The following is a 12,660-nucleotide window of genomic DNA, read 5'->3' as shown; positions in this document are numbered from 1 at the left end:
TGGCAATGTCACCAGAGTGGGTTCAAACATACAAGAATGAGTTTTCATATTGTGTAGGTCATTAGAGTAAGACGACGGAACGTCTACTTGGTGAGAGTAACATTAAGTTAAGGTTTTTGGCGTCTTAAGTCTAAGCCAAAGTTAAGGTTTGGAGTTTCGGTGAACTGAGTACAGAGGGCAGGCACCTTCCACTGACACACACTTCACTACCTCACAGCAACCATCCCAAACTGTACCCAGTCAAATCTCCGAAGAAACTTATTTATTATTATTTATTATTATTATTATTTATAATCATTTGATTCAGCGGTCTGAAGCCAGTTAGTTAAGACTGGTTCATTCTGGTTTAAGAACCGTTTCATGTATTTGAAAAGAAATGTAACCTGCAGCCAAAGGCAAAAGGGCTTCTCCAGGGACATTTCAGTCGAACAAACGCCTGTTCCTTATCAGGGTGCGCCTGACATAAGCCTGGGCCGCTCAGCCAGCGCACACCCCGGGCTCGTGCAGACACGCAGAACAGGCTGCAAACACCCTGAGAACAGGCCAGATGGCATCTGCACCAGTTCCTTACCTTCCACGTTCGCACTGATTCGGAAGTCAACTAACTGTTACAGAACAAGAGCACATTACGGTCTGAGCAAAAGAAGGAGTAAACTGGCTCGGAAGGGCCGATCGCGCGGGCAGACCAGCCTCCGACATCCAGCAACACCCAAGTGTGCGCCGTACATGCTGCAGCACACGCCGGCAGAGCACGATGTCCCAGAAACACTGCGGGCGGAAGGATAAAGAACCACAAAGCCTCAGCTCTTACCTCTGGTAAAAAACTCGAGGTTGCAACCACATGAGCTCTGCCGTGTCCCTACTGATGGAGTCTATCAGTGCCTGTAACTCAAGACCTCACTGATCTGTGCTTTCTTTAAATGTCACCATCTGGGCGCCTGGGCGGCTCTGCCTTCGGCTCGGGTCAGGATCCCAGAGTCCCGGGATCGAGTCCCACATCGGGCTCTCTGCTCAGCTTCCCCTTCTCTCTCTCTGCCTACTTGTGATCTCTGTCTGTCAAATAAATAAATAAATAAATAAATAATCTTTAAAAAAAAAATGTTACTATCTGCTTACGAATACTTTGAGCAAAAAATGGGGGGGGGTGCTTACTTATTCTCAGTGTAACTACACATCCAAGAACAAAAAAGCTTCTTTTCTCCTTTACTAACTGAATTTGGTATTTAAAAAATATTCTGGCAGGGGCGCCTGGGTGGCTCAGTGGATTAAGCCGCTGCCTTTGGCTCGGGTCATGGTCTCAGGGTTCTGGGATCAAGCCCCGCATCGGGCTCTCTGCTCTGCGGGGAGCCTGCTTCCTCCTCTCTCTCTGCCTGCCTCTCTGCCTACTTGTGATCTCTCTCTCTGTCAAATAAATACATAAAATTAAAAAAAAAAATAATTGCAGTGGGAGACTTACTGAATTATATAGATGTACTATCAGTCACAGATATTTAAGTACATTACTGTTAAAAAAAAAAAAATATTCTGGCAGAAGATGACCCCTTCTTAGCCTAGCGATTCTGACCACGCTGGAACACAGCAAGCCGTTTCTCACCTCACTGCTTTCTTTACTCTCTTTTTCTTCTCAAGGCTCCCTCACTTCACAGAAGGGGCCTTTAGTGCTAATTCTGAGTTTAATGGGTGAAGAATGTTACAAACAAACTGATCATTGTTTAAAAAATGAGTCCCTTTACAAGTAGTCTTATGAATTACTGCAACTGAAATTAGAGTTTAGAAACTACGGGTTAGGACACACGTGTGGAAGGCACGAGTTCTAGTTCTGACACGGGCAGAATATGTAGCTGTGTAACCTTGACAAGTCACTTACCTTCTCTGGCTCTCACCTTCCCCATCTATAAAATAAAGGGATATCTGCTAAGGTCCCTTTCCACATCTAAATTCTAGCTTTCCCTCTTCCACCTGAGCAGAGAAAGAGAGTATTTTGTAACAAAATACAAAACAAACAAAACCAAAACACCCTGACATGAATGCTACTTGGTCTAACAACCGTTACTTAGAGTTCAAGGTCTACTCTGCTCTTTCTCTTGGCCGTCTGTATTACTTACAAGGTGACCCGTTAGGAAGGCTTATTACTAAAGTACACAATGTAAGTGGCTTCAATGTCAGACTTTCCGTGCAAAGATGACCCAAACACGTTGACTTGCAGTGGAAAAGTACTAGCCTGGGAGCTGGGTTTTCACTTGGCTCGGTGACATTTCTTAGGTGAGTAACTTAACATCTCTGGGTCTTGATTCTTCCAGGTATAAAGTGACAAAGTTACACCAGATTGTCTCTAAGACCTTTCCTAAAACCAGAACTCTATGTTTCTAAGTGTTACTCTCAACCTACCCTTTTGTAATGCATTGTTTCCAAAAACATCTTGGTCTGCTTATAGATTTCTTGGCCTGTCTTGTGGAAGGTCTTGAGAAATTCTATGAACTCTTTAGACACTCTATCCGTTTCAATGCTGGTTTGCCGGTTTATGGAAGGACTGGGAGCTTTTGCTTCCTGAATTTCTGCTGGGAAAATTAAACATAATGAGTTTCATTACACAGAAGATCTATGCATGGAATTACTTTAAGTATGTAACTTAAATTACTTAAATTATGCTTAATCAAAGTTAAACTTGAATTTAAATTACTTTATGTTTCAATATTTGGACAACTTCACTTAAAGTGCACTAAATCTATTTTATGACTAGGACGCACAAGCAGATAAAACTATATAAAATTTCCATTCAAATAAAAGTGGTTCTACTAATATTTTCTCAGCCAAAATACATCATGCTTTGATTTGCATACTTAACTGTAAATACTGAAAGAGCACTACTGTCTTGAACTTTCTCAAAGACTGCCCGAGTTTACAAAGCTGGTCAGCAAATAACACAGCCATCAGCAGGACAAAAATGCTACATTACTTAGGTTAACTCTTCCAAATCCATTCTACTAGTCGAACAGGCTCGTCTGTTTACGTGGAGACTGACAGTTATTTCCCACCATCCAGTTTTCAAGTCAGCCTGCTCAAGGGGAACGGACACACCCAGCGCAGCACCGTGAGCGCGACAGAGCAACAGCAAAGGCGGCAAGCGGGACAGACAAACGTGCCTCATCACCCGCCACACAACTCCTTCATCTCTTCAAGTCAGTACACTGAAAGGAAAATGGGACCTTTCCAGAACAAAGATAAGAGGGTTGCCATAGAGTTCAGTGCTCCCGGGCAGTGTGAACCATCCCCTGATCTCTGACCCCATTCTGAGCCTCCTGATTTTGAACTGCGCTAATTCAGCTAATTCAATAGCTGTAACGAAGTAAATGCCCTCATACCCCATGAAAACAAAGTACCCTTTGAAGGTCCCGAGATCAGCTTATTACCTGCTTTCTCACGGTGACTCTGTATAATTCCACTTTCTGAACTTTAGTACCTGGGACACATTTGAATGATGCGGCTTCACTGAAGCTTTAAGACAAGACTGGATTATTTAAGGGGCACATGGGGGCTCAGTGGGTGAAGCGGCTGCCTTCAGCTCGGGTCACGATCTGGGGTCCTGAGGTCGAGCCCCACGTCAGGCTCCACCCTCAGCAGGGAGCCTGCTTGAGAATTCTCCCTCTCTCCTCCCTCTGCCCCTGCCCCGGCTCACATGTGCTGCTCTCTAATAAATAAATCAATCTTAAAAAAAAGAAAGAGAGAAGAAATCTAACAGTTCAACAGGAAAATGGGCAGAGAATAATAACTGCACAGAAAGGAAACATAAATGGACCTTAAATGTAGGAAACAAATTAAAACTACACGAGATGCCATTTTAAAAAAATGAACAAAGAGACAAAACTCTGATGCTGGTGAGGATGGGGGGGCACTCCCATACTGTGGAGGTGAGAACGTAAAATGATGTAAGTGCAATGGAGAGCAATGTGGCAATCATCATCAAAATTAAAAATACATTTATCCTATGACCCAACAATTCCATTTCTCAGAAATCACCTACTGATGTAACAGCACATGGACAAAATGAAATATGTACAAGGCCACTCATTTTAGCACCACTTCTAACAGCAGAAGACTAAAAATGTCACAGATATCTACCACTAAGGGACTAAATAAATTGTGGTTTAATCCATAAAATGGAACACTATATAGTTTTAAAATAAACTATTTTTAATACACTAAAAAAGTTCTTACACTAATGCTCAAGCGAGAAAAAAAAGGACAGCATGTGACTAAGAATGCAGAGCACAGTACCTGTAATAAAGATACACGTGTCTACAATGGAAACAAAAGCACATAAGGATACACAAGAAATTAATGACAAAGGTTGTCTGCATACGGGGAGAATGATGGCGGTAGTGGCTGGAAACTAGATGGATAAGGGACCACACACCTTTTTTTCTGGAGACATTTGAATGTACTACTTTTCTTTTTAAGCAAATAAATAAATCAGGTACAATTTAACTTAAAACAAAACTGGCAACATCCTTTCTGAAATATTTTTTACCAATAAGGAAAACCAAACACCCTGGTTATGATTAGAAAAAGCTCTTTAATACTTAAGAGTTTAATCCCTTACTCAAACTATTAATTCCAATCTTAGTCACGATGGAGTAACAGGGATTGGGTTTACCCTACGGCCTTAACAACTAGAGCATCAGAAAAAATATATGAAATGGTGGTTTTTTTAGACACTGGTCAAGAGGCAGATGGGAGAGTAACTCATGAGAGAAGCTGACTGATATGGTAAGTCTTACAAGCACCCCAGCTCACTGCAGGGAGAATTTTTAGCCCATGGCACAGGGGGATGCAAGACAACTCAGAGTCTAGCAGACCACTGAACTGTGGAAAGAGCGTTTAGAGCTAAGGGAGGCCAAAGTCCCTAGAAACCGCATGGCAAAATGAGAGGATGGGGCTGCACAGAAAAAATTCCAGATAACCACACAGGGGGTTCCCTCAAGTCTACGACTGAGTACTGCGTGTGCAAATTAGAAAACTACCAATGACTGCATACGGAAGCAGGCAGAACAATCCCCAGGGCAGACATGACTGGGAATAATTCATGTCCCAGCAGCCAGGAACAAAGAACATCAGCAATGGCAAATATAAAAAGCATTTTCTTATTTAAAAAAAATTTTAGGGGCACCTGGGTGGCTCAGTGGGTTAAACCTCTGCCTTCGGCTCAGGTCATGATCTCAGGGTCCTGGGATCGAGCCCCACATGTGGCTCCGTGCTCAGCGGGGAGCCTGCTTCCTCCTCTCTGCCTGTCTCTCTGCCTACTTGTGATCTCTGTCAAATAAATAAATCCTTAAAAAAATTTTTTAGAAGAAAACTAACTGTTTAAAGTAGTAATAATAGAGAGTGGGATTTGTATCATATGTGTAAGTGAAATCTATGACAACAGCAGCGCAAAGGGAGGGAAGAAGAAGAAGCCCAAGAACACTGTTGGTAGGGTCTTGTACGCAAACTGGGATAACACCATCTGAAGGCAGAGTAGTCAGAAGGCATTTTTTACACCTCGAAACAGCCACTTAAAAAAGAAAGAAAGAGAGAGAGAGAAAAGAGATACAGCTAATAAGCCAATAGTGAAAATAAAGATGTAATCATAAAAAACAAGCTACAAAAAAACAGAAATAAAAGGGTAGGAAAAGAGGAGATAACTAAGTCCAGATGGGACAAACAGAAGACAGAGAGCAAGATGGTAAGATTCCACACCATGTTATCAAAAATTTTACTAATGTAAGTAGCCTGAATAGGCCACAGTCCCTATATAATTTGTCTTTAAGAAATCCACTTTAAAAAAAAGAAATCCAGTTTAAATATAAATACACGGATGTATTAAAAATTAAAGAAAGAAAAAGGATACACCATCCAAATAAACAAAAAGAGTTTACGTGGTTTTATCAATACTGGACAAAGTACATTTCCAGACATGGAACCTTACCAAGGATAAACAGGGGCATGTGCCAACAAAAAAGGGGTTAATTCTTCAAAGGAACAGCAACCCCGGAGACTTGGGAGGTCTGTCGGTCAGCCAAGGGTAGGAACATTAGCCACCCCCTTACTGCTTTGCGTGTATACTCTCCCCTCCAACAAACACTTCTCTTCAAAGACAGATAATTTTGATGTTTAGAAAGTCCTTCAAAATGTAAATGAAAATAAAACATAAGTGAGGATGTTCTGTCTGATACCATCCTGGCAGATGCATGTCATTATACATTGTCCAAACCCACAAAATACACACCAGCACGAGTGAATGAACCCTAACGGAAACTGCAGACTGTGGATGATGGCGACGTGTCGATGCAGGCTCCTGAGTTGCAGCATAAAACTTCCCATTGTGGGGCAGAATGCTGGTAATGGGAGAGGCTGTGCGTGTGTGGGGGTGAGGGCTACATGGGAGATCTCTGGACCCTCCTCTCAATTTTACTGTGAATCTAAAGCTGCTCTTAAAAAAACTAAAATCTTAGGGGCACCTGGGTGGTTCAGCTGGTTGAGCATGGGACTCCTGTTTCCACTCAGGTCATGATCCAGGGTCCTGGGATCAAGCCCCGCATCGGGCTCTGTGCTCGGCACAATCTGCTAGTCGCACTCCTGCTTGGCCCTACTTCCCCTTCTGCTCCCCCCGGGCATGCGCTCTCACTCTCAAGTAAGTTAGAATCTTTAAAAAAATTAAAATCTTAAAATATAAAAGAAAAAATAAATCAAGATTAATTCTGCTCACTAGTATTAATTAGTACAAATTATGAAAATTAACATTTGGTTGTTTCTCTCTGACCTTCCTAAAAACTCACTCCCCAGTAACAGAACAGAAGTTTGAAGTTTGGATTATGGAGTGGAAACCGAGAGCCAGAGTTCAGGTACAGAGGAAGGTGATGAGGCCCAATGGGTATTCAGAAGGGAAGACAGAAAGGAATAACTTTTCCTATATAACATTTCAGCGAGGTTCCAGATGGTTTGCGTTTCAACTTCTAATCTTAAGGTTTTATTTATTTATTTTAAAGATTTTATTTGTTTATTTGTCAGAGAGAGAGAGAGTACACAAAAGCAGGCTGGGTGACAGGCAGAGGCAGAAAGAGAAGCAGGCTCCCCACTGAGCAAGGAGCCCGATGCGGGACTCGATCCCAGGACTCTAGGATCATGACCTGAGCCAAAGGCAGTGGCTTAACCAACTGAGCCACCCAGGCGTCCCTAATCTTAAGGTTTTAATGCAGAAAATTTTTAATGTAGAATGTTCATTGTATAATGTACATATATATACTATATGTACATACCACATGTCACATAATATAAATATTTATGTTTAATATTAAAATATTAGTATATATTTATAATATTATATATAATATTATATTCAAGAATCACGAGTCTGCCATGAGTATCAAGCTTTTCATTACCCCATCTACACTTTAAAAAGTCTTCCTGGGGGGCGCCTGGGTGGCTCAGTGGGTTAAGCCTCTGCCTTCGGCTCAGGTCATGATCTCAGGGTCCTGGGATCGAGTCCCACATCGGGCTCTCTGCTCAGCGGGGAGCCTGCTTCCTCCTCTCTCTCTGCCTGCCTCTCTGCCTACTTGTGATCTGTCTGTCCAATAAATAAATAAAATCTTAAAAAATAAATAAATAAATAAAATAAGAAGTCTTCCTGGGGTGCCTGGGGGGCTCAGTCAGTTGAGCGTCTGCGTGACTTAACAAGGAGCACTGCATCGGGCTCCTTGCGCGCGAGGTGCCTACTTCTGCCTCTGCCTCTGCCTGCCACTCCACCTACTTATGCTTTCTCTATCAAATAGATAAATAAATGTTTTTAAAAAGTTAAAAATAGAACTATAGCCTATAATCCAGCCATCACACTTTTTTTGGAAGATAGTTTTTGGAAGTTATGGAAGTTTTTGGAAGTTACTTACCCAAAGAACACAAAAATACTAATTCAAAGGGATTTGTGCACCCTGATATTTATAGCAGCTTATCTACAACAGCCGAATTCTGGAAACAGTTGTGTCCACTGACTGACGAATGGGTAAGGAAGATGCTGCCTATATATGCAATGAAATATTAGCCATAAAGAGAATGAAATCTTGACATTTGCACAACACTGAGGGAGCTAGAGAGTACTATGCTAAGTAAAATAAGTCAGAGAAAGACAAATACCGTATGATTCTACTCATACGTGGAATTTAAGAAACAAAAAAGCAAAGGGAGAAACAAGAGAGGGGGGGAGAGAGAGGGAGAGGGGCAACACAAGAAGCAGACTTTACAGAGAACAAACTGACGGTCAGCCGAGGGGAGCTGGAGAGGGATGGGTTCAGTGTGTGGCGGGGATGGAGGAGTGCGTGTGTCACGATGAGCACAGGCTGTGTACAGAAGTGCTGAGTCACTGTATCTGAAACTAATACTACTACGTTGTATGTTAACTAACTGGAATTTAAATAAAAATTTAGGGACGTCTGGGTGGCTCAGTCGGTTAAGCGTCTGCCTTCGGTTCAGGTCATGATCCCAGAGTCCTGGGATCGAGCCCCACGTCATGTTCCCTGCTTGGCGGGAAGCCTGCTTCTCCCTCTCCCACTCCCCCTGCTGTGGAGGCGCTCTCTCTCTCTCTCTCTTTCTGTCAAATAAATACATGAAATCTTTTAAATAAATAAATAAATCTTTGAAAAAATAATTTCTTTATACCCCTTACTCAGATTCACAAAATTGTAACACTTCGCTCTATCACTATTATTTTTTTCTGAATTGTTTCAGGTAAATTGTATGTACCATGCTTTTTAGTCCGTTCTATGCATGCTTCCTGAAACAAGAACATGCTTTTGCATTACCGTGCTATCGTTCCCGGAAAAGCGTGTTTTTCTCTCACACAGGATTCAACTGAGGGTCATGTCTTCACTTGGTGGTCAAGCGTACTTAGTCTACTTTAACCTCCGAGAACTCTCAGCCTTCTGTGTTTTCAACATACTGACAATTTTAAAGACTATTGGCAAGTCATTTTTATTGAATACCCCTCATTTTGGGCTTCTCTGCTGCTTCCTCATGACTGGATCTGGGTTATAAGTTTTTAGCTTGAATAGGTCATAATTCATGGTATGTTCTTCTCAGAGTATCATATCTAGAGGCACATAATGCCCATTTCCCACAATTACATGGTCACCATTTCTCTATGTGTAATCAATTAATTAGCTGTGGGGTTAATTTGAGATCATGTTCACAATTTGTTCCTCAGGAAACTCTCTCCTCTCACCCCAGATTTAGCATCCACTGATGGAATCTGAGCCAATTCTTCCTATGACGACTGCAAAATGCTGATTTCACACCCCTTACTCCTTATTTATTAGTCAACATTCTATGGCAGAGGGAAAAAGGCTTCTCTGGGCTCCTGGGTGGCTCAGTCAGTTACGGGTCCTGATTTCACTCAGATCACGAGCTCAGGTCATGAGACGGAGCCCCGCGTCTCATCCGTCCACATCCACAGCCGCGCTCAGAGGGGAGTCTGCCTGAGATTCTCTTTCCCTTTCCCGCTGTCCCTTCCCCTTCCCCACCCGCACTCTGGAGCACGCTCTCTCAAATAAACAAACAAATCTTACAAAAAAAAAAAAAAAAGCCTTCTCTTCTCCTTTATTTACTCATTTCTGTATTTTATTAGGTGAAAGGACTACGGCACTGTTCTACTCCATCAGTTACACTCCACTTACTGCCCTTACTCAAGACGCAAATTTGGCCGGTACAAATGCACAGAAACTGACTTCCGGGTCTTTGACATGTCCCTGGATTTCGGGACGCCCTTCTTGCCCTGCTCCAGCCCCTGAATCAGTCTTTTCTCCAAGGAACCCTTGAGTTCACTTTGGTAAGAACTAGTATTTAGAATCTAAGGTCTGGGTGAAAAAACCGGTATTTTAACCCTAAGAAAGGAAAAGCTGTCCCTCCTCCAAGCACTGCCTTCAGATGTGCAGAAGAGCCTGCTCCGGCCGGCAACAGTCCGCTTGAGCTGTAAAGGAGAAGGGCTTTCAAGGTGGACGCGTGAGTACTCCAACTTGGCCAACCCCGACTTGTTCTGGGAGCTACGTTAGCTCACCCACCCTTACTCTGGAAATGTAAAATCTGTGAGTAGACTCTCTGAGTTTACTCACAGTCAAGCTATTTCATTAACCTTCTCTGAAGGGCATCCAAGTCTTAACAGGGTATTAAATATTCTTCAAACTCCTTAGAAGGCTAAATTTATGTTCTGCTTAACACCGACCTGCCTTGGTGTAAGAGCTTTCTTTCATGCCACCGACAGAAGCAAGAAAAACATCAAGAGCGAGAACATCATGTATTAATAAAGCAGAGAAGACAGAACACAAAAGGCCTATTTTAGCTGAGACTCAATAAATGAAAACCACATTTAGTATAGGCTAACTTTATCCACAGGCAAAGACCAAATAATCAGTCTGAAATGCAAAGTTGCATAAGCAGGCTATAAACATCAAATAGGGTCTTCTTGTCTAATACACACACATCAGGTTTTTTCAATACTTTTGAGGTCTTTATCTTCCTATGCTTTCATAAAGACCAAAGCCAACTAAAGATTAAAAATCCAAGGTAATAACCTACCATTTGAAAAGAAAAGAAGCTAAGAAGTACACCAATACAATTTTTAAAAACAAAAACAACTTAGAACTTTTAAAGTACGGATCTTTCATAAATAATGCAGTTGCACAGACACTCTCAGGACACCAGTTTTAGTACCAAGGACAGTCACCGAATATACATGACTATTATGCACTTAAGAACAGAGACCTCACCGACTATCTTTCCACAGATATAGACACACACACACACACACACACACACACACACACTTACTAGAGATCAAGGGATATAGTGGGAAAAAACGGAACCAGGAGTTAGGAGACCCGAGTTCTAATACACCAACTTACTCTATGACCTTGAGTCAGTTACCTAAAAGAAGCCGTTACAGCCACTGGTTTTATAGCTTCTTTACTGTTTCATATTCCACCATATTTGACCATTTCACTGTATATCATAATTTCATAAGGTTAATGAGACTTTCCCAAAGCAAGAAACAGAATTTAAGCTTACCAGGAGGGAGCGGCTTTCACACCGCTGTGCTCCCTACTACCACAGCTTATTCTACCAGAGAAACCACCTGTATTTTTCTCGCTAACATTTATCGGAGGCGTCTCTGTCAGGTATTGTTGCTCAACTCTTTTAACTGCCTCGCCTCATTTAATTCTTAAGATGTACCTCTAGTGGGTACGACTGTCTCCTCCGAACAGAGCTTAAAGAGATTAGCTTGCTCAAGGTCACAAGGGCTAGTAAACCACAGAACTCAGACTCAAAACAAGGGGACTCCAAAGCTTATGCACCCCCCGCCTACCTCCTAATAAATAATGATAAGCCGAATTTATGCTTAATTTAATCTCTAACAGGTACTAATTATTCCCTTTCTAATTACAGTAGAGAAAACCACCATGAATGACAGCCAACCAAGAAACAACTCCAAATTAATTATGTGAACAAAAAGATTATTCCAAGGTTTGCTTTTATTGGGGCTCCTGGGTGGCTCTGTTGGTTAAGCGTCTGCTTTCAGCTCAGGTCATGGTCCCAGGGTCCTGGGATCGAGTCCCACACCAGGCTCCTTGCTCAGCAGGGAGCCTGCTTCCCCCTCTGCCTGCCGCTCCCCCTGCTCAGGCATTTGCCTCTCTCTCTGTGACAAATTAATAAATAACATCTTAACAACAACAACAAAAGGTTTGCTTTTATTAAGGAGAAGGGCCGTGTTTTGGGTAATAAGCAACCTTTCCTTCTAACAAAACGAAACACATTAAATCTGAAAGGCCAGCAAGGATCTTAAGGTGTGAGATTGTTACTCAAATACAGAAACAAAACAAAGAACCTCCTGAGAGTTCCCTCAGGTGGTGGGGTTCGTTGGGGAGACCATCTCTTGCGACAGTCAGTCTCCACTAGCATTTCAAATCTACTGCCAACTCTGATAACCAACGCGGAGGTTCAAAGGCTAAGCCCTCCCAACAGACTGGCCTTCTCGCTTGCAGCTAGGCCGTGCCAGCTGCCATCCGCCAACTGACAGAACACGAGTAACGTTAGGGACAGTCCTTTTACGGGTATTGAGCATTTTAAGGAGCAGATGAAAGAGATAATGCACAGACAAATCCATGCACTAGAAAATACCTACATGGCTTACTTCTGCCCTCCAGAAGCCCAAAGCGAGCCTCTTCCTGTGTGTTCTCTATGTAGGTCTTCATGAGGCAAGCTGTCCCTCAAGCGCTCAGAAAACCTCTTGTCTATGTACTTTAAGCCCAGAGACAGTCATTTCTGATAAGGGACGTTTACTAAGGATATTATACAAGGAGAACAGACCAGAATCCAAAAATTAAAGGCACAAAAAAACATCCAAAAAGATATACATTTGGATGGTAATGCATTTTATAAACAAAATTACATTTTTGTAGTCCTATAGAGTAAAAACAAGCTTCTCCAACACACAATGTCCTCCAACTAAAGATGACTTTTGGTTTTATGTATTATCTGATCCTTAAACCCCATTTCGGTTTCAAATCTGGGTTGGTACGTCCTGGATGCTTACAGAAACTGAAAAGTAGAGCCCATATGCACTGTGGGTCTACTCTGCAT

General features: G+C 42.2%; 1 protein-coding gene across 5 annotated transcripts in view; it reads right to left on the bottom strand.

Moving 5' to 3' along the window:
* The window catches only part of RABGEF1 (RAB guanine nucleotide exchange factor 1), a 52,040-nt gene that overhangs the window by 20,402 nt on the left and 18,978 nt on the right, over window positions 1-12,660 (bottom strand). For 3 of the 5 annotated variants that reach the window (XM_045993395.1, XM_045993394.1, XM_045993392.1), the window contains exon 4: window positions 2,389-2,558. The exons of 1 other annotated variant lie outside the window; for it this stretch is intronic. In XM_045993395.1, coding sequence (XP_045849351.1) covers window positions 2,389-2,558 — 170 coding nt within the window. The remainder of the gene's footprint in view (window positions 1-2,388; window positions 2,559-12,660) is intronic. One more of the 5 variants, XM_045993391.1, reaches the window with a different exon arrangement.

This window comes from Meles meles, chromosome 21, assembly GCF_922984935.1.
Source record: "Meles meles chromosome 21, mMelMel3.1 paternal haplotype, whole genome shotgun sequence".
Classification (NCBI taxonomy): domain Eukaryota; kingdom Metazoa; phylum Chordata; class Mammalia; order Carnivora; family Mustelidae; genus Meles; species Meles meles.
The sequence above is the reverse complement of the archived record's forward strand: the minus strand, read 5'-3'. Positions and strand labels throughout refer to the sequence as shown.